This window comes from Didymella exigua (genome assembly GCF_010094145.1).
Source record: "Didymella exigua CBS 183.55 unplaced genomic scaffold M421scaffold_14, whole genome shotgun sequence".
NCBI classification, from domain to species: Eukaryota; Fungi; Ascomycota; class Dothideomycetes; order Pleosporales; family Didymellaceae; genus Didymella; species Didymella exigua.
Window position 1 is genome coordinate 612,004 of NW_022984788.1, and position 18,025 is coordinate 630,028.

Here is an 18,025-nt window from a genome sequence, read left to right on the forward strand (position 1 = left end):
TGAATGCAACGCATGATGCCAGATCTCAAGTCGCACCTCAACGGGTTTGGATTACGCCCCTCGTTACACCACAGGGCGGATGTTCCGTACAACGGTACGCAGGGAGCCGAGCCCATTGGTCCTTTGTTTCTACACAGACACGTCTCAATTTATTTGTGCCGTTCAGTGTACGAAGCGCTGTCTAGATCTGCGTCATGTTTCCTGCCTGAGGGTCCGCGACTGCATGCCCGTTTGGATTCTGTCTGCTGCATCGAGGGCCTTGCTACAAAGCGCCCTCTTCGTATTCTATCATGTCATTTCGAGTGAGGATATTCAATAATGTCGCCGACCTGCAAGTCAGCCGTGACTTGGTGGAAGTCTCGCGAGGCTGACGTGGTCTCGACGATCGACCCTCTTTTCACTTGCTCGCTGCGGGCCTTCCCAAATTTCCCCCTCACTCATCACTTCCAGCAGCGAGGAGGCCTTTGCAACCTTGTCTATCGGCCTGCCTGTCTACTTCCACTTCTGCACGACCACACCTCCTCGCTTGAACTCGGCCATGTCCCCCAACACCTGAGCCTTGTCCGTCAACTCCTTCGAAGGGAATGTGGTCATGAGCGCATAGGCACGGCCATCGGTACTGGCACGGTCCACGAATGCGTAGACATGACCGACAGTATGCGTAGTGTTGAAGCGCGACTGCATGCGTGTGCCGTCACCGAGGCGAATCTGCAGTGTGACGGTAGGCGCTGAGCTGTCGACGTCGACGGCAGGTTGCGCAGCATCTGCCGATGGCGGGGTAGCAGTTGTTGTGCTTGCGGAAGCGACAGCAGGGGCCGCCGAAGTGCTTGCGCCCGGTGTTGGGCTGCCGAGTCGCTGGCCAGAGCCACCAAAGGGAACGTACTTCTTCTTCGGCTGCTTGTAGTCCTCGTCCTTGTGTGCGTGCACCTCGACGTCGACCTCCTGTCCATGCTCGACGTTCAGGATGTGGAGCGGCGCGTGGCCAGTGTTGATCATCTCCAGCGTGCGTGCATTCGCCGGGTCGTCGTAGCGGAAGAGAGGCCCGTCGTCGACCGAGAAGCCGTCGCGCCAGAGGTGGAGCTCGCGGTGAGCGCGCGGCTGAGGGCCAGCCTGGCTGGCGTTGGGGTCGGGTATGTGCCGCGAGGGCGCGTCGTCGCCGCCGAGCGTGTTGCCGCCACCTGTGAAGCGCGAAGTCGGTCGCTCATCGTCGCCGCCTGGTCGGGGAGCGTTCCTGTCTCTATTTAGCATTGCATTGCCGTCAGAGGCATGACTGTACTACTCACTGCCGCGCCCGCTTCAGGATGTTGTTGATGTGGTCCCGCGGGTTTGCTTGGTTGGGGTTCTGCACAGCGAGTCCAGACTTCTCTCCTCCAGCGAAGAAGTCCTGCGTGTCGTCGTCCTTGGAGTCGTTGTCCGAATCGTCGTCGTCGTGAGCGTGTCCGTGTCCGTGTCCGCCGCCACCCGACGACTGCAGGTCCTTGAGCGTCCGCAGCCCCGCCACACCCCGCTGCTGTGGCGCCTGTCGCGAGGCCGACTGCTGTCGCGAAGACGACGAGGACGAACCCTCGGTCGGCGGAACATATGCGCCTCCGAGCGTGCGGCCGCCACCCGGGACGGGCTGCTGGGGCGGGTCCGAGGCGGGCCTTGTGTTCTGGTCGTCGCCTGCCATGTCCGTGTCGGATGTCTGGCCTGCCTCTGCGGATTGCTCGAAGAAAAGCTCGACGGCGACTTGGACGTCTCCGTTGGCGGCGTCGAGGTACCGCTCGGCCTGCACCGGGTTAGCAAGTAGCTTCTAGGGCCTTCGACTGCGTCCAGGGCAGCCAGGGCAGGTCAGGGCAGGCTTGCCTCTGCGGGCGGAACTCCGGTCAGGCCTGCGAGCTGCGCAATCTGTTCGTCGCGGTCGGCGGGCGCGCTCGAAGACATGGCAAGAGCGGCTGTGGAGTGTGGAGTGGTGATATGCTAAAAGTGGTTGGTGTTGGTAGAGCTCCAATAGGCGCGGTGGGGTTGAAGGCGGCGGCAGCGGCTGACGTGACGTATTGTACCTTTGTACTGCCGAAGCACTGCTGAAGGCGCAAACAAACAAATCTTCCACCTGCTTATCTGCAGGAGCGGGAATTCGTGTGTGGGCTGAGACCCTGGAGGCAGTCAAACCGCTCGAACAGTCAGTCTCACGTGACTCGAGCTAAGCACGACCTGGTCCTGAACTCTTCGATACTTCGATACCCATGTAACCGCGCTGCATCAAAGCTTCCGCTCCCGCGCCCGCGCCAAGACCGGAGATATCCAGAGCCTCAGTGACCTCAATCCATCCCATTCCACAGCGACCCCGGCAGCGGACCTGTCCTGCACATTCATTCAACAAACCACCACCGCATCTAAACACCAAACAGTCCTGCTACCGCAAACGAGACACGCCCCCGAGCGCCCTCCGCAAACGCAATCCTCTCCAATCAATAACAATCACCACGCCCGCGCAGCCATGGCTGACCCCCTCGACATCCTGGCCACCGACCCGTCCACCGGCGGCGGCCTCGATGCAAGCACAGCAACCTTCCCGTCCGACAGCGAAAACTACACCTCGGACGAGCGCTCGCCCTCGCCGCCCTCTAGCAGCTCGCCGCTGATCCTGTACTCGCCGCCGACGCTGTGGGGCCTGCTGCGTGGCGCAGCAATCAATCTGCTCCTGCCGTTTGTAAACGGTCTGATGCTGGGTTTCGGCGAGCTGGTGGCCAACGAGGCGGCGTACAGGCTGGGGTGGAGTGGGACGAAGGTATGTTTTGCGTGATGCATGGGTGGAGGTGGAGAGGTGCCGAGGTGCTGAGGCTAACGTTTGTGCAGATTTTCCCCACCGGACGGTCGGACTCGCGACGCGTGGGGCCTGGCGTCGAGATGCGCGCTGATCCCGTCGAGAGGCGGAGGAGGAACGGGCAGGAGCTGGATATGTACACAGCGCTGGAGTAGGCCGAGGAGTCACGATATCAGCATCACCAAACACACACACACACACACACACACACACACACACACACATACACACACACACACACATACACACACACACACGCACGCACACACGCACGCACACACGCACGCACACGGTTGACAATGTGCATCTAACAGCGACGAGCCACCGGAACCCAATCTAGACAAAGCACTGCAAACGATGGATAAGACGGCGTCTGCGTCCGACCATGTGTACAAGAATCTACAAGTACATCCGCCATATTGTGCCTCGTGAAAAAGTCCCAAACATGCAATCCGTTGCTAATGTACAGCTCCTCTGTTCCTCTGTTCCTCTATTCCGTCTCTACCTCCTGTTCTCGAACCTCCGCCTCCTCTCCACCTCATACTGCTCCGCCTTCCTCTTCCTCTTCTCCTCCTCTCGACTCAGATTAGTCCCGACATCGTAGCCCGCCTTCTGCATCATGCCGCGCATGCTTTCGCCCATGCGGCGCTTGACATAGGCCATCTTGTAGTTGCGGCGGTAGTAGTCCATCCTCTCGCTCAGGCTGCCCTTGGCGCCCTCGTCGAAGTCGGCATCGCGGTCGGGGAATTCCTTGTCCATCTTGGGCTGCTCTGGCCGCAGGTGCAGAGGCAGCGCTGTGCCCTCCTTGATCTTGATAGCGCCGCCGGCGAGGGTTGCGTTGTTGCGGCGGATTGTTGCCTTGTTGAATTGCGTGGGAGCCTGGTAGCGGATTTTGCCGTCAGCGCCCTTGATGTCCTTGAGCTTCAGCTCGCCTTTGACAACCTTGTTGAAGAGTTCGTTGCTCTCGGGGCTGGGAAGCACGTGGATGCCGATCATGCGTCTAAAGCCGTTTTGCTTGAGGAGGTAGGCGGTCCCCGCGCCAAGGATACCGGACACCAAGAAGTACAGCTGCAGGGCCGAGGCCTGAAACGCCGTGATGATACCGATGAAGAAGGCCATGCCGGTCATGAGCTTGCGCCGAGATGCAGCCTCGGCCGTCACGTCTGCAACACCAGTCTCGCCGCCGCTCTGTGGGTGGATTAGCTCTGTAGAGACGTGTCGTTGCGGCTGTCACGTACCTTGAACATCTTGTACATGATGGCGGTGGTAGCAGCGGGCAGGATGAAGTAGGGATCGCGTGAGCTCAAGTCGGCGAACCAGAAGAAACCATCGTGCATCATTCCAGGCACAGGGAGTTCACCCATAGCGCGGAGGCAGCGGAAGGCGCAGAAACCAACAACAGCCTGCACACCTGTGAACGCTGCCATGGCGCCCATGCCGCCAGCGAGAGGCTTTAGGATAACTGCCTGCTGCATCCTGAGCAGATCGGCCTTCTGCTTGTCGCCGGCAGCTATGGCAGCATTCAACTGCTCCTGCAGAGGGGCAGTGACTGGCCTCATTGCGGCCATGACAGCCATCTTGTCGGAACTGAGTGCCTGGAAGACGAACATGCCGCTGCGCACAATGACGGTAGTCGCCATAATGGTTCCTGCCCAACCCCAGCCGGTCTGGAGATAGACCGTCTCGAGCAGCTTCTCGAACAAGGTGGTGATTCCGTAGCCGTAATCCAGTCCGAGCTCAGCAAGCTGTCCGTGGTGGTCGATCAGCTGTGTGGGATCAAAGTCGGCCTTGGGGACGACATCCTTGACGGGAGTGGCAGTGGCGAGCAGTTCGTCGAGGGTGTGCTGATCGAGAGTCGACGACGTGCCCTCGGCTGGTGTGGCGGTGCTGTTTGTGACGGCAGCCTTGTCGATGCCTGCGGGTGCGATCTCGGGGGTGGCCGTCGTGACTTGGGGCTCGAATGCTGGTGCAGGCGCAGGCGCGAGTGGCGTGGGCGTGTTCGAGATATCGGCAGCGGGCACCGTTTCGGTAGGCCCGCCAGGCGTACTTGAGCGACCCCAGCTCCACGGGGCATACCACGAGCCGTAGCGGACCGACGATGCCGTCAGGGCGATGTGCGGGTGTGCGCCTGCGCCAGTCCTCCGCTGAGCGGACAGCAGGCTTGTGCGAGAGGATGGGAGACGGGCGGTTCGGGGGAGGGACGAGAACTACAAGTCACATGTCAGCGCGTCTGCTCCTTCGGTCGCAGCAATGCCTGTGCCGCACGTGTGGACGCGCGTGATTGCATGTTCGCGACAGTTGCGCGGCGGCCTGCGGAGGCGGACGTGTGCTGCCGAGGGACTGCTGAGGTGGACAGGACGCGCACCTTTCTTGAAGCATTAGAATATATATGCGTCGATTGGCGCGAACTCAAGGGAGCGAACTGCGCGGGCCGCAGCCCTCTACTTGGCAGCATTGTGAGATGTCGTCGTCCGGCGTCGTAGGCCATGCTCCGAGTCTCTCTCCATCTTTTTCGAACGCCAAGCACCGGCCCACTAGGGCGGACCGCGGACGTCTCCGGGCTCAGGGCGACCAGCGCAACGTGACGATGAGCAGTGGAGAAGATATTGCTTGATACATTCTTCAACTGAGCATTACGAGAAAGTACATATTACGCCTGTCAGTGGGTATCTCGGCCCCCAAGCCGCCATTACCCCATACCATAACACCAGTCGAATGCGACAAACAGGCCGTTCCGTCAGTGTGCACACGATACACACGACTATACAACAGCCGTCGAGGAGCCTCTGTACTCCGTAGAACTACCCTCGAGATAATCAGAACGAATACAATGTGCAGGAAGTAAAGGTGACGCCCCGGCCGATATAAGAAATCTTGTACAGAGCTGATCCAGAGGCTCAGAGATGTTGTCATGTCGGTCTGGCAATTCTCCGCGGCGACGAGTCCGGCATGTCGAAGACACTGGATACCTAGTCCAGGTACCTGTTGCCTTCGGTGACGGCCAGAGCCTCCTCTGCTTGGCCACCGCCCATCTCCATAGCTTCGCCAAACATCTCTTGCCCGTTGCCCGAGCTCTTGAAGAGGTCCTGCATCGGAGACGTCGGTACCTGTGTGGAGCTTTCGAACAGACCTGGGTCAAGGGGAGCGACTGAAGCGCTGACCCCAAAGCTGAGGGGAGCGTTGCTGGCGAATGTTGGCGAGTTGTTGTAGGCCGACGTCGTGTTCGAGTTGAAAAAGTCAGTCTCGCCAGCCTCGCGACGAGGGTCACCCGGCGGCGTGTGTGAAGAATTGGGGTCCGAGCCAGCAACATGAGGTCCACCCACCTCGCCATCCTTGCGCTTCACTTGGTGGTTCTTCGTACGCAGGTGCGGTGGTAGATCGTCTGGGTTGGATATTCCCAGCTGGCTCATAAGCTTCTGCTGCTTCGTCGGTCGAGGTTTGCGAGTAGACAAGGAAACCTGCAGAATGGGTGGTGGGTTAGGCGCCACAGGAGCCCACTTGTGCAGTTCCTGACGGAAGAAGTTGACCTCCTCTGTGAGAAGAATGTCGGCGCCTTCGAGTTTGCGAAGGTAGAAACGTTGAGTTGTAAGCTCATCAGGGCTAGACATCAGCGGGTTGATGTGCTGTTGCACGTATTCGCGGAACTTGGTACCGTGATCGATGATGGAGTCTAGCGTCTCCTCTTCCTCGGGCTGGAAAGGTAGGTTAGGCAGCTCGTCTTGCCAGGCCATGAGATCTTCGAGCTTTGGACGTGTGGCGTCGCGCGGGATCTTCACACGGTAGTCACAGATGGGACAAGTGTACTTGTCGTCTTCCTTGACCTTTCCGCGTGCGATCTTTAGACACTTGCCGTGGTACCTGGTGATTGTTAGTAAACCCCTTCGCTCAGATGGTATGTTTCAACTCACCATTCGTGACAGAGCTCGCATTCGATCATCATGCCAGCTTCAGGCCTGCGACAGATGCAGAAAACGTCTCGACTAGAGTTTGAACCATCCACTTCCTCTCCATCTACAGGGCTGGCTTCACGTGAAGCAGGCTCTACAGGCATGCGTGGTTGGTCGGACAAGTCGAAGCACGAACGGTTGCGCTCGTCTACCGCCTTCATGTGCTGGTGAAGAATGTGAAGAGGCGCGTTGGCCTTACCGAAGAGCTTCTTGCCTCGACGCATCCAGTCTTCATGTCGCTTTTGCTCCTTCTCGAGATCAATGGTCCCGGCGGGTTTGCTGTTGAGGGCGCTCAAGGCCTCCATCGCATCGCGTACCTCCCTGTAACTTGGTCGTTGACGGAAGTCCGGATTCTTGCTTCGCTCAAACAGCGACATGATAAGATCTTGCGCATCACGCTGCTTCTTGAGAATAGCATCGACTGCAGCACGGGTCTCTGGAGTAACAGGTAAGCTGGTAGCTTGCTTGGACAAAGCATCTAGCTGTTGGTAGTGGACATTCTCAACAGCCATCAGCTCTTTAGCCTTGGTCTCCCAGAACTCTCCCTGCTCCTTCTTGCCCTGTAGGAACTGAATCTCAGGGTGATTCTCAGGTATGCCCAACTCAACACCGCGAGTGATGAGCTCGCCAACTTCTTGGAGCGTCGTAGCGGGCTTGTACTTAAACTCGTCGCTTTCGCGCAGCCATTTCAGCTGCTGAACAACCTTCTCCAGCGATTCCAGTTCAGGCACGTCCACGTTGAATGTCTTGCCCTCTTCAAGCAATTCGTCGAGACGAGCGATGCTTTGCTGGTTCGGACGGTCGCGGAGCGCAATGCGTGCCTTGTCTTGGAACTCGGCGATACTCTGCGCACGATCGCGCAAGGCGGTGATCTCTGGACAATCGAAGCCGAGATCCTTAGCTTTTGTGAGAAGCTTCTGGATGTTCCCCACGCTGCGATACTCACGATCCTTATCCTCAGCTTCTGCTGCTGCGCTTTTATTGGCACCCCTGCCTCTGCCAGTTCGCACGTTCTTCTGGCGGGCCTGCTGTTTGCGTGTAGTGTAGGCAATGGCCTCGTCTGCAATTTCAGTGCACTTCTCGACGAAGTCCTTGAGGTCTGGCAGTCCTGGAAGCTCCCAGTCGATCTTCTCCCCTTCGTTCACTAGAGTGCGCAATACTTTCAGCTGCGGTTGAGGACCCTCCGCCATCAGGGCTTCCAATTTGGCCTCCCAGGCGTCCGGGAGACCCGCCTTATCCGCGACTTTCCGAGACGTTGAGATGATAGCTTCGCTAGTTATACGGTAGATGAGAACGTGTTCAGCCCCATCACCTTGATAACGCCCATCGACTGAACTGCCCGAACAGCACTCGAACAGCCCAGCATGCTGTAAGCACACCACCTTCTTGCTGTTGCGGCAATAGAACCTAGATAGGTAGCTATATGCTTTACAGAAGGCACAAATCATGTCCTCCTCTTGTACATCGGTATCATCCACGATGACCTCAAGCAGGCATGGGGCTGACTCGTGTCCGTCCGGACCTTTGCTGTCATCTAACTTGCAGGTGTGTGGGCGCGATGCCTTGTGGGCTTCGGAGAAGGTTGCCCGTACGCGTTCTTCGCGGATACGCATCCGATCCAAAGCTGGAGCCAGCCATTTGGCAGTCTTAATTGTTGTGTCCTTGCGACTAGCCGCTGCCATAAGCAGCTCATCATGCGAGAAACACGGCTGTCGTCTGTACTCCTGGAGACGCAGAACGCCATGTTCCCCGAATGGCTCCCAATCGCTTGGCGCGAAGTTGACGGCCTCGTTGAAGTTAAAACCATGGTTAAAGCCGGCGTGATAAGCCTGCGGGAACGTGATAACGAACTCTCCTGCACGCTGATCGAGTGCGTAGACCCTGACACCGGCCTTCTTTAGTTGTTCGGGTGTCAGAAGCGTGACTAGCTGGAACAGGAGATCGGGCTGTGTCTCGAACAGCTCGGGAACAGCCTCGCGCATCGCCTGCTCGAATTTCCCTACGTCCTCCGCGGGAATGCCGTACCAGGTCTTTGTGGCGCCGAAATGCTGGTAGTTTGACGAGTATGTGTAATGGTCTTCCGCATGCCAGCAGAAAGTTGAGAATACCATTCCAACGTACAGCCATGGTACTGTCATGCCTGAGATGTCAGACTTGATATGCCTGAAGAGCGAGTCAGGCGCATAGGGCAAGATGTTCAGGTTCCACGGATCAGTCGAGTACGGATCTTGCGGCCTGCGCTCGATGGTAGGGAAACCGCTGCCGTGTGTTGTTGTGTGCACATCAGCACCATACTCCACTTCGACCGTCTCTGTGAGGTCCTCAACGAGCCTCCAGAACTCTTTCTCAATCTCGTCCTCAGTGGGCTGCTTGTGTGCGTTTGTGACAGGATCGAAGACGGTCTTGCCAGCGAAGTGGGCTTGCTTGAAGCTTTGCGCCTTCTCTTGGAACTGCTTCAAAGAGTACACGCCACCCTCTTCGAAGCCAAATTCGCCTGTACCAACAAGACATCGTGGACAGTGCCAGTCGTATGTAGGAACGCCACGAATTGGTGGATCGAGGCAGTAGCCGTGGTAGCCGTTGTCACAGCTATCGCACAGCAAGATGTTGGTCGGGTCATTATCTGTGCCACAAGTCTCGCAACGCTACGATGATCAGCTAAATATATACGATTGTGTGAATTCGTCAAACTTACATCACCGGGGCGATCATCGGCAGGCCGTACGCGTGGGTTGATATTGCCCGGCGTTGACTGGCGAGGCTGCGTCATGTGGGAACCGGCTACGGTAGGCGCATCTACAGATTAGCCCGTTAGCCAAAGTGCCACCAATGAGATCGCGGGTCGAGCCGAGCCATGCAAGGATACAGCAAGCGAGGTGACTCTACATATGCATGCATGCATGTGTGTGCTTACCTTTTCTTAGTCGCTTGCTGCGACGGCCGTTTGCCTCATCAGCTTCCTCGTTCATGCTGCTCTCTCCGTCGTGGGACAAAGCGCGCTTCAATTGATTGAACGCAAGTCCGTTGGACAACGGTGTCAATCCATGTGATGTTGGCCTCAGATCCGGTGTGTTGTTGGCTGAAAGCATGGGGCTATCGCCATTTCGCAGGGGAGTTGATGTCCGTGAGTCGATGGATTCCCTAGGCAGTCCAACTGGCGTGTTCACAGCGGAAAATGCGCTGGCTGCAGGCGTTGCAGGAGCTGGTGCTGCGCTTCCGTTCACTGGCGTGAAACCCCCAGGATTGACAGCCGTGAAGCCACCTGACGAGATGGCAGGTCTGGGAAGCTCGGACGGCGTGGACACTGCGTCGCCGTGCAGCGATGCGCTCAATGCTGCAGATGCCTTTATGGCTGGTGAGTCAAGTGCGGTAGCTGTTGGGGTTCCTTGTTTCTTCAGCGGCGAGTGCGCAGGAGATGGTGTGAACGGGCCACCGTACTCATGCTCTAGCATTTGGTGTACGCCTGGCTTGACAACTCGCAGGTACTCTTCGTATGGATGCAGCCATTTTTGATAAGAATTCTTTAGCGAAGTAGAGAGTGAAGACATGATCTTGCCACTGTAGCCGAGGTCGCGGCCAATCTCAGCCCACTTCTTCTGCTTGCAGACGCGCTCGAAGCCACCTCGAGTTTCGACCGCTTTCTTCAGCTTGAACAGATCAAGTGGGCGCTTGTCGACACTCGGGAACCGGACCAGACTAAGACCATGTTGCTTGTGGAATTTGGCCAGCTGGTCGAGATAGTTCAGGTTGGCACGTGTACCGCCTTCGACTGAGTTCAACTCCTGGCGGCGGGTGCGAAAGTGGAAGCGCTCAGTGTCAACAGCGAATGGCGGATTCCACGTGTCTGGCGGGACAATCTTCACAATGCCATACTGTTGCGCCTCTTCCCGTATGCTCTGGAGGTAAGCAACTGGATCCCTAAACTGCTCGGCGGTCGGCCTGTATGTAGGCGCTTCCTGCAGGCCGAACATGCGCTGTGGCTTCGGCGGCAGGTTGTTCGGTGCATTGTGTCCCCTGCGCTCGACGGTGGACAGTTCCAGCGGCGCTGCCTTGCGTGCACTCAAGGGTATCGTGTTCACATTTGCGGTGTTCGCAGACACAGCAGCACCGCCCATGCGCGATCGTGAGGGACCTCCATCAGATACACCGCCGTCCGTAGCGACTCGGAACGTTGTTATCGTTGCGCCCGTCGGCGGTCCACCCGCCGGCATGAAGTCGACCATCGTCGGGTCGAATGCAACTTGCACTCGTGCCGGGAGTTCTAGATTTTGACTTCGTAACGGCCTCTGCAATGGTCCAAAAGGCGCAGCGACCGTTCCGAGGGAATTTCTGGGGTGGTGCGCGGGCTATCGTAGGGAAATATCTGCAGGCATGGGACCTGCGTATACGGCAGGCGACTGCCTGTGCCCGGATATGTTTTCTCGCAATTGCGGTCTGGCGGAAAAGAGAGTATGCGCACTCTCCAGCAGTCGTGTGCGCCGTAGAGCTCGACGGGTCGGCGTGGCAGTGGTTCCGGGTGGTCGCTGGGTTGTGGGTGGTGCGAAGAGGAGGGCAGCGAGCAGCGAGCAGCGACAAGGAAGGAAGCCGGGGCGAGAGCGTGAGGTGCGGTGCACTAGCGCTCTTCGACCCAGCGAACATGCGGAGACGCATCCAGCGCAAATTTAAACATGTGCATCACTCGCAAGGCGGCTCGGTACTAAATACAGAAAAGCGTCCATTGCGCTCACGCAACATGGAATGCTTGCATGGCTGCATCGAACGATGGAGGTCGTCACTGCCAATGCGCTGAGTTGTAGTTGCCGAATGCGGCGAGGCCGCACTACGAAGTACTGTCATCTCACGACTCGCCACGCTGCTACGAGCATTATTCAGTATGCCAACACCACCCATCAGCGGCAGTGTGCAAAGAACAGATCATGGATCGTACTCCAGACTTCGGTGACACACAAAGCCGTCTTCATTGCAGCCTTGCATCCTCTGACACATCAGACGGACTATAATTGCCATCCCGCCGCATAATACCGCAGCGCTGAGATCCAGGCCCACAACCAATCAGCGCCACCCTTCTTCCAACCCCTGCACCATCAACAACAACACCAGCACATCGACCCACAATCGCCATATGACCGAGCTTCTCAAACTCGAAAGTAAACCCATCCCAGCCTTCTACTGCTGCTATCTCCTGCGCTCCAAGAACCGCAAATCCTACTACATCGGCAGCACGCCCAACCCAGCGCGCCGCCTCGGCCAGCACAATGGCACGAGCAAGGGCGGCGCAAAGCGCACTGCGATGCAGGGCAAGCGTCCATGGGAGATGACGTGCATCGTGACGGGTTTCCCATCGCACTTCGCAGCGCTGCAGTTCGAATGGGCATGGCAGAACACCCACATGACGCGCCACATCGACCGCGACGTGAGAGACGAGCGGGCCGTGGCGCTGCAGAAAGGGAAGAAAGCCGCGCCTGCGTCGACGGGGAGGCGTAAGAGGCCGCCCATGTCGCTGGAGGCGCGACTCAAGAATCTGCATCATCTGCTCGGTGTGGACAGCTTTAGGAGGTGGCCGCTAAATCTGAGGTTCTTTGCGCTGGATGTGTTCAAGCAGTGGGAACGGCACACGGCGAAGATGAAGCAGAGACTGAGGGACGGCGTTGCGGTGACGGTCACGCCTGCTGAGATGCCGAAGCTTGCGCCTGAGATTTGGGCGGAGGTGGGATCACATTATATCCCGGATATCATACGGAACATCCCAGTTGCGTATGAAGACTGCAAGCCGTGTGTCGAAAAGTCGATGAAGATGTTGCAAGATCAAAATAGCCACAGCTGTGGTGTTTGCAGAAAGAGCGCAGACAGCTCGTCTACCATGGTGGTCATCTGTCCCATGGAGACATGCAAGTCCGTATCCCATCTGGCATGTCTGTCGAAGAGATTCCTCTTCGAAGACGACAGTTCTGAAGGCGCTTTGATACCTATAGAAGGCTCTTGTCCGGGCTGCGGAACGAACCTGAAGTGGGCCACGCTGATGAAAGAGCTTAGCCTGCGTACATACGGCGAAGAGGAGATCGCTGCCATGTTCAAACCGAAGCGCAAAAAGAAGACCGATGCGCAGGACGCTGAAGAGAACGTTGGCGAAGAAGACGAGGATCTTGACGAGACGTGGATGAAAGACGTAGACGAGTTTGAAGCCGAGAGTCCGAGCAGATAGGTAGATATTGCTATCGGCTTCGGCACACTCGAACATGGCAACGGCGACTACAGAGTCTGTCATGCATGGAACATTTCATTTCTCCCCCTCTGCTACCACTCGCCGACCGTCCTCAACTCCCCTCCCTCGCCATCAACCCGCTTGACAACCTCCCCCGTCTTCCCCCAAATCTCCCTCCCCACATCCTCAACACTTCCCCCCGCATCAACGACGACGAAATCCTCACCCTCACTCTGCGCCCTTACTTGCTCAAACAGCTCTCTCACGCGGTCCTGCATGGCCTTTTTCTCGTACCTCTCCGTCCCGTAGCCGCCTCTCTGCGCCGCGGCCTCGGGCGAGATGTGCAGGAACAAGACGACGTCTGGCCGCGGCAGGCCGACGTCGGGGGCTCGGCACCAGGAGAGCGGGAGCGACGGGTTCTGTTTGGCGGCCGAGTAGACGATGCCAGAGTAGTAGTAGCGGTCGAGCACCACCGTTGTGCCGGCCTGGATTGCTGCTCTTATTTTGGGGCTGTGTGTGGTTAGATGCAGATCAGACGAGAGGTGGGGGAGTCGGGGTCTGGGGGTCCAAGGACTGAGGCCAATAAGGTCCAAGGACTGAGGTCGAGGAACTTACACGGCTTCCCACCGGTTTGCGCTGAAGAGGAGATGGATCACGTGGTCGTCCTGCTCGCTCTCGCCGCTGAGGTAGCTATTGATCATCTGCCCGATTGGCGTCGTGCGATCTGTACAACCCCAATCAGCAACATCCCTTAGATTACAGCCCAGCTCGTACGAGCCGTACGTTACGCACCAGGGAACCGCATGAACAGAACCTTCTGCCCGTCCTTCTGCAACGCCTCGACGAGCATCTGGCATTGCGTCGTCTTGCCCGCTCGGTCGAGCCCCTCGAACACGATCAACTTGCCCCGCGCCATTATTGCGAGCGAGAATCCGAAAGCGATGTCTGGATGTCGAACATCAGGACCGCTGGAGGAGCGGATAGGGCTGCTAGCGCGATGCGCTACCGGTAACTAGCACATGCATGCATGTTCCGCATCCTACAAGCATCGCATCCGCGGATTCAACATCGAACAACACAACCATCCGAACAATCCCGGAGTAAGCCGACACCGTCCCCCCGAAAAGAGCAAACCAGCAACCGCCCTGCGCCCCATCAGCCCTGCGCACCTAGCCCCTACCCGTGACGCCAACATGCCGCGCGACCCTCTCACAGCACAAAAAGGCAGCTACCAAACCACCATAATCCCCCTACCGGACACGCTCGCATACGAAACTTACGTGAAAAACGCAACCGGCATAATAGTCTTAGCGTGCCACTGGCCCGAAGACAAAACGAGCCGGATCCTAATCACCCAACTGACCAAGCGGCTGCCCGACATGCAAGCGCTGGGCGTGACGGGCGTGTACAGTCTGGACGTGTACAGTCTGCCGACCATTGCTGAGGAGCTGGATATCACGTTTGTGCCGACGCTTATGTGGTGAGTCGCTGCGTGTCCATGGCCGCTACGTGCCTGAGTCTTGATGTGTCACGTGTGGATGGGCTGGGCTGATGCGAGTAGGTTCAATGATCGCGTGCAGGATGCGCTGGTGTGGCATGACGGGGTAAGGATTGAGGGCGAGAAGGTTAGTGGGGGCGTGCAGAGGGTGTTGTCGCGGATTGCGGAGGCGGGGGTGGAGGAGGACGGGGGGGATGCGTGGGAGGGGATGGGGGGAATATATCGGGGTGTTGGTTCGAGTTGAGGTGCACGGGAGGGGTGATGTTTTGCGGGATTGTTTGGAATTAGACGTGCGGATGTGTTTGTGAGCAACAAACTTGCATTGCTGACCGAGTATGGTCGTTGTGTTCTGCTAATAGATACATCTACTGAATATACATGTCGAAAGGATCGCGAAAACGCTTCAAATTTATACGCCCCGGTGTCTCCCGTGTACCCTAAACGCCGTAAAGACATCTAGTGCTCCTTGCGCCTCGGCGGACTCGGCCCAGCCCTGAAGGCTCCGGACAACATGCGCTTGACATTGAACCGATCCGCAGCAGGTCGTTGACTGGACATACTGCTCCTCCTGCTCAGCCCCGTGCCCTGCCTCATGAGGCCGCCAGGTCCATCAGACGCGCCCACCGCCGCGCTGTTGCGGCGCATGTTCATGCGTTTTGTGGCGTCCTCGTACTCACTCTGGTGCAGCGTTTCACTCGGCAGGAGGATAGCGCGGTCTAGCGCGTACGGTAGTCCACGATGGCGGCCACGGATCTGCATCGCGATGACGATGAGCTTAGAGAGCGTCCTGAATTGCCCCGAGAAAGATGTGTTGGCACCGGGATACCCGAGACTGAGGCCAACAGTGCCGTACGCGGAGACGATTTCGAAGAGCACGGAGAAGAGGGTAAAGGCGAAGTCGTTCGTGTTCTCAAGGCGGCCGCCTTCGATGATGGCGATGAGGAAGAAGCCCAAGAACACGAACCACAAGTCGAAGGACAGCTGGCGACGCAAGTGGTGCCCCAGGTAGCTGGAGGGTTCGTTGTCGTCGTCGTCGGCCCAGACGCCGAGGGACTTCTCTTCGTAGACGTTGGTTTGCCGCATCGACATGGCGATTGGGAAGATGGAAATGTACATCATAATCAGGTAGCTGACTTGGATGGCGGGATGCAGCTCGGCGATGTTGACGACGGCGAAACCGGCGGTGCGGGTCGCGGCGGCTTGAAACAGACCATCGAGGAAGCGGAAAGCTGGCGGGAGGACGGTGACGGTTGGATCGTTGAGATCGAGGATGATGAAGAAGATCAGATCGATAGCGTTCAGTCCGATCAGCACAGCGAAGAGCCACCAGTTGGCTGTGCTGGGGAAGAGCAGCGTAAAGCACCGACGGGGGTGATCGAGCAGGAAGCGGAACTCGTCCCACACGCCACTCCCCTTGGGCACAAACTTGGAGCAGAGCCAGATTACAAAACGAAGCATGCAGGGAAAGCCTGTGTTTCCGATGATGATCAGGAAAGTACCCAGAAGCAGGGGCAGCACTGCAAACTGGAACGAGACCATGGAATCCGGAGTTAGCGTGAAGCCAAGATCGTTGAACATGGACGCGGGGGTGAAGAAACCCCACCAGACAGGGCTGACGCCCACGTCCTCAACGACTTTCGTGTAGCGCGTCGATCGTGTGATCCAGGGTGTAAGGCAGACCATGCCGAGCAGGTGGAAGCCAACAAAGTAAACGCAGAGAACCCAAGCCAGCGTCTTCAGAGCGCGATACTCGATACCTCCGAGCTCCTCTCGCTGTTCCTCTGTCAGATCGACGAAGTTGGAGTTGCGTCCTATCGTAGGTGCCCAACTGAGGTACGGCATAGGATCTGCCTCTTCCTCTTCCTTGTCCCTCGTGAAGAAGCTGGCGACTGTTCGCGTTCTCGACCGGTTGCGAAGGTGCATGTTGGCACTGGGCGTGTCAGGATCCGGTTTCCTGTAGACGGAAGCGCTGGTGGCAGCGCGCTGGGGGCCGTCGAATGTGATGTGGCTCCTGAACTTGGGTGCCTCTCCGTTCGCTTCTCCAACGCTCATGGAGCGAGATCGCTGCGGGTCGTCGTCTTCGTGCGATGTTTGAGTCATTTCGCGTGCCAGCTCGTCAGTCACGCGCTGCGGCATCAGCCCACGATCAAAGTCTCGTGGGCCCGGAATGCGCAGGAGGCCTTCCCTCGGGTTCCTGTTGCGCTGGATTTGTACAAACGCAATGCTCCGCTCCTTGTCTGGACCGGGGAGTCGGTCTGCGGGAGCATCGACAGCGTCCGAGTCGCGGCGTTGCATCGGGGTCCTGGTGTCGACATTGTCTGCCCACACAATGCCCGAGTTGGTGTGCTGGTAAGACTTTGGTTGCTCGAGGGGCCCAATATCCGCGTCGTCGCTGCTTGACGACCGCGAGGGCTTGCGCATGGCGAGCCCAGCACTGCCGTTCGTTCCCTGGAAGGCCGACTCGTCCTCGATGACTCCGCCGCCGGCGTGTCCACTGGCGGTCCGCATGACGTCGATGCGGCGGCTGCCGACGCCGCGCTCTTCGTCGCCCATGTGTCGGTCCTGCTCCTCTTTCATCTGGCTCTTCCTCCTGGACATGGTGCGGGTGCGGGTGGCGCGCATGCTGCGGGCCTCGAGGACGACGCTCTGGAAGCGCTTCTCGAACCAGTACAGGCGGATGAAGACGACGAAGGTGTTGATGAAGATGGGCGTGCAGAGGCAGGCGATCAGCATGAGGGCAATCTGCTGGTACAGGGCGAGCTTGTTGACGTCGATTCTGAAGTGTGGTCAGCAATTGGTCGCTTCGGTGCCCGGGGCGAACGCACGTATTCAGACCGCTCTGCGTCGCGGAACCGCTCGCGAAGAAGAGAGCATCGATGTAGTCCATGTTCCGCTCGCCATACAGGATGACAGATCCAATCAGGGTCATGACAACGAGGTATGTGTCTGCGCCCAGTCAGCAGTCGTCCCTCACTCAGCAGTCGTCCCTCAGTCAGCAGTCGTCCGCCAAGCCAGCAGTCGTCTGCCAAGCCAGCAGTCGTCCGCCCCCAACGTACAATGCAGCGTTATAAAGTTCAGCTTGGGCTTGAACAGCGCCAGCGCCGCCGGCGTGTGGTCGCGGACCCAGCGGGCAGCAGGGACAATGTGCTCGGCGAACATGATGGCGACGTCCGCGCCCTCCGGCCTTCAGGAGGTGTCGGCAGCGAGCGCGCAAGCAGGCGAGCAGCGGTACAGCGGTCCAGTGGTCCAGTGGTCCAGTGGTCCAGCGGTCCAGCGGTCCAGCGGTCCAGCGGTCCAGCGGTGCAGTGGTGCAGTGGTTGAGGGAGGCGGCGGATCGGATGCGGCTTCGCCAGGAGTTGAACAGCTCGCTCAGCCAAGAAGCCAACGGACCGACCCGAGTAGCGTGCAGCGTGCGAGGCAAAGTGGGTGGGTGTGCATGGTGACCGGGGACGGGAATGGGTGGGTAGAAATGTCGAGGCGGGTCCAAGTGGGCGGCGGTCAGTGAATGGGCGCTGTGCGAGCGCCGTCTCGAACCATCACAATCTCGCACTTGGCATCGTTGTGGATTCCCG

The 18,025-nt window shown here is 58.3% G+C and overlaps 9 protein-coding genes across 9 annotated transcripts; 4 read left to right on the forward strand and 5 right to left on the reverse strand.

Moving 5' to 3' along the window:
- Nucleotides 1-492: 492 nt before the first annotated feature.
- On the reverse strand, nt 493-1,923 carry M421DRAFT_5429 (SEP-domain-containing protein; the record flags this gene model as incomplete). Its single annotated transcript, XM_033595210.1, has 3 exons — nt 493-1,231; nt 1,284-1,768; nt 1,861-1,923. 3 exons carry the CDS (start codon nt 1,921-1,923, stop codon nt 493-495), a joined length of 1,287 nt encoding a protein of 428 aa, XP_033448632.1.
- A 56-nt stretch (nt 1,924-1,979) lies between these two features.
- On the forward strand, nt 1,980-2,938 carry M421DRAFT_420925 (TOM13-domain-containing protein). The gene has a single exon (XM_033592651.1). The coding sequence runs from the start codon at nt 2,480-2,482 to the stop codon at nt 2,783-2,785; it is 306 nt and encodes a 101-aa protein (XP_033448633.1). The 5' UTR covers nt 1,980-2,479; the 3' UTR covers nt 2,786-2,938.
- A 375-nt stretch (nt 2,939-3,313) lies between these two features.
- On the reverse strand, nt 3,314-5,261 carry M421DRAFT_47985 (mitochondrial export translocase Oxa1; the record flags this gene model as incomplete). The annotated part of the gene is made up of 3 exons (XM_033594733.1): nt 3,314-3,994; nt 4,045-5,013; nt 5,172-5,261. Coding segments are annotated over 3 exons (1,740 nt in total), but the record flags the coding sequence as incomplete, so codon positions are not given.
- Nucleotides 5,262-5,346: 85 nt separating this feature from the next.
- Nucleotides 5,347-11,201, reverse strand: M421DRAFT_159554 (PLU-1-domain-containing protein). Its single transcript, XM_033587659.1, has 4 exons — nt 9,668-11,201; nt 9,449-9,549; nt 6,715-9,398; nt 5,347-6,664 (listed from the first exon to the last, which is right to left on the reverse strand). The coding sequence occupies exons 1-4, from the start codon at nt 10,974-10,976 to the stop codon at nt 5,776-5,778; spliced, it is 4,983 nt and encodes a 1,660-aa protein (XP_033448635.1). The 5' UTR covers nt 10,977-11,201; the 3' UTR covers nt 5,347-5,775.
- On the forward strand, nt 10,679-11,709 carry M421DRAFT_159663 (uncharacterized protein). Its single transcript, XM_033587660.1, has one exon. The coding sequence runs from the start codon at nt 10,988-10,990 to the stop codon at nt 11,540-11,542; it is 555 nt and encodes a 184-aa protein (XP_033448636.1). The 5' UTR covers nt 10,679-10,987; the 3' UTR covers nt 11,543-11,709.
- A 140-nt stretch (nt 11,710-11,849) lies between these two features.
- Nucleotides 11,850-13,149, forward strand: M421DRAFT_420928 (structure-specific endonuclease subunit SLX1). The gene has a single exon (XM_033592652.1). It carries the CDS (start codon nt 11,876-11,878, stop codon nt 12,953-12,955), a length of 1,080 nt encoding a protein of 359 aa, XP_033448637.1. The 5' UTR covers nt 11,850-11,875; the 3' UTR covers nt 12,956-13,149.
- M421DRAFT_420930 (thymidylate kinase) lies at nt 12,973-13,894 on the reverse strand. Its single transcript, XM_033592653.1, has 3 exons — nt 13,748-13,894; nt 13,571-13,679; nt 12,973-13,465 (listed from the first exon to the last, which is right to left on the reverse strand). Exons 1-3 carry the CDS (start codon nt 13,869-13,871, stop codon nt 13,048-13,050), a joined length of 651 nt encoding a protein of 216 aa, XP_033448638.1. The 5' UTR covers nt 13,872-13,894; the 3' UTR covers nt 12,973-13,047.
- Nucleotides 13,748-14,571, forward strand: M421DRAFT_420931 (uncharacterized protein). The gene has a single exon (XM_033592654.1). The coding sequence runs from the start codon at nt 13,975-13,977 to the stop codon at nt 14,437-14,439; it is 465 nt and encodes a 154-aa protein (XP_033448639.1). The 5' UTR covers nt 13,748-13,974; the 3' UTR covers nt 14,440-14,571.
- Nucleotides 14,572-14,690: 119 nt separating this feature from the next.
- M421DRAFT_420932 (high affinity potassium transport protein) lies at nt 14,691-17,949 on the reverse strand. Its single transcript, XM_033592655.1, has 3 exons — nt 17,510-17,949; nt 17,279-17,399; nt 14,691-17,229 (listed from the first exon to the last, which is right to left on the reverse strand). Exons 1-3 carry the CDS (start codon nt 17,610-17,612, stop codon nt 14,910-14,912), a joined length of 2,544 nt encoding a protein of 847 aa, XP_033448640.1. The 5' UTR covers nt 17,613-17,949; the 3' UTR covers nt 14,691-14,909.
- Between the last annotated feature and the right edge of the window lie 76 nt (nt 17,950-18,025).

Coding starts and splice junctions, on each gene's coding strand:
- M421DRAFT_420925 (XM_033592651.1), top strand. CDS start 2,480: ATGGCTGACCCCCTCGACATCCTGGCCACCGACCCGTCCACCGGCGGC.
- M421DRAFT_159554 (XM_033587659.1), bottom strand. CDS start 10,976: ATGGTCGACTTCATGCCGGCGGGTGGACCGCCGACGGGCGCAACGATA. Junction 9,550..9,667: donor CAGCAAGCGACTAAGAAAAG/GTAAGCACACAC, acceptor GCTAATCTGTAG/ATGCGCCTACCGTAGCCGGT. Junction 9,399..9,448: donor CCGATGATCGCCCCGGTGAT/GTAAGTTTGACG, acceptor TGATCATCGTAG/CGTTGCGAGACTTGTGGCAC.
- M421DRAFT_159663 (XM_033587660.1), top strand. CDS start 10,988: ATGCAACTTGCACTCGTGCCGGGAGTTCTAGATTTTGACTTCGTAACG.
- M421DRAFT_420928 (XM_033592652.1), top strand. CDS start 11,876: ATGACCGAGCTTCTCAAACTCGAAAGTAAACCCATCCCAGCCTTCTAC.
- M421DRAFT_420930 (XM_033592653.1), bottom strand. CDS start 13,871: ATGGCGCGGGGCAAGTTGATCGTGTTCGAGGGGCTCGACCGAGCGGGC. Junction 13,680..13,747: donor TCTGTTCATGCGGTTCCCTG/GTGCGTAACGTA, acceptor GGGGTTGTACAG/ATCGCACGACGCCAATCGGG. Junction 13,466..13,570: donor GCAAACCGGTGGGAAGCCGT/GTAAGTTCCTCG, acceptor AACCACACACAG/CCCCAAAATAAGAGCAGCAA.
- M421DRAFT_420931 (XM_033592654.1), top strand. CDS start 13,975: ATGCATGCATGTTCCGCATCCTACAAGCATCGCATCCGCGGATTCAAC.
- M421DRAFT_420932 (XM_033592655.1), bottom strand. CDS start 17,612: ATGTTCGCCGAGCACATTGTCCCTGCTGCCCGCTGGGTCCGCGACCAC. Junction 17,400..17,509: donor GAACTTTATAACGCTGCATT/GTACGTTGGGGG, acceptor GACTGGGCGCAG/ACACATACCTCGTTGTCATG. Junction 17,230..17,278: donor ACGCAGAGCGGTCTGAATAC/GTGCGTTCGCCC, acceptor ACCACACTTCAG/AATCGACGTCAACAAGCTCG.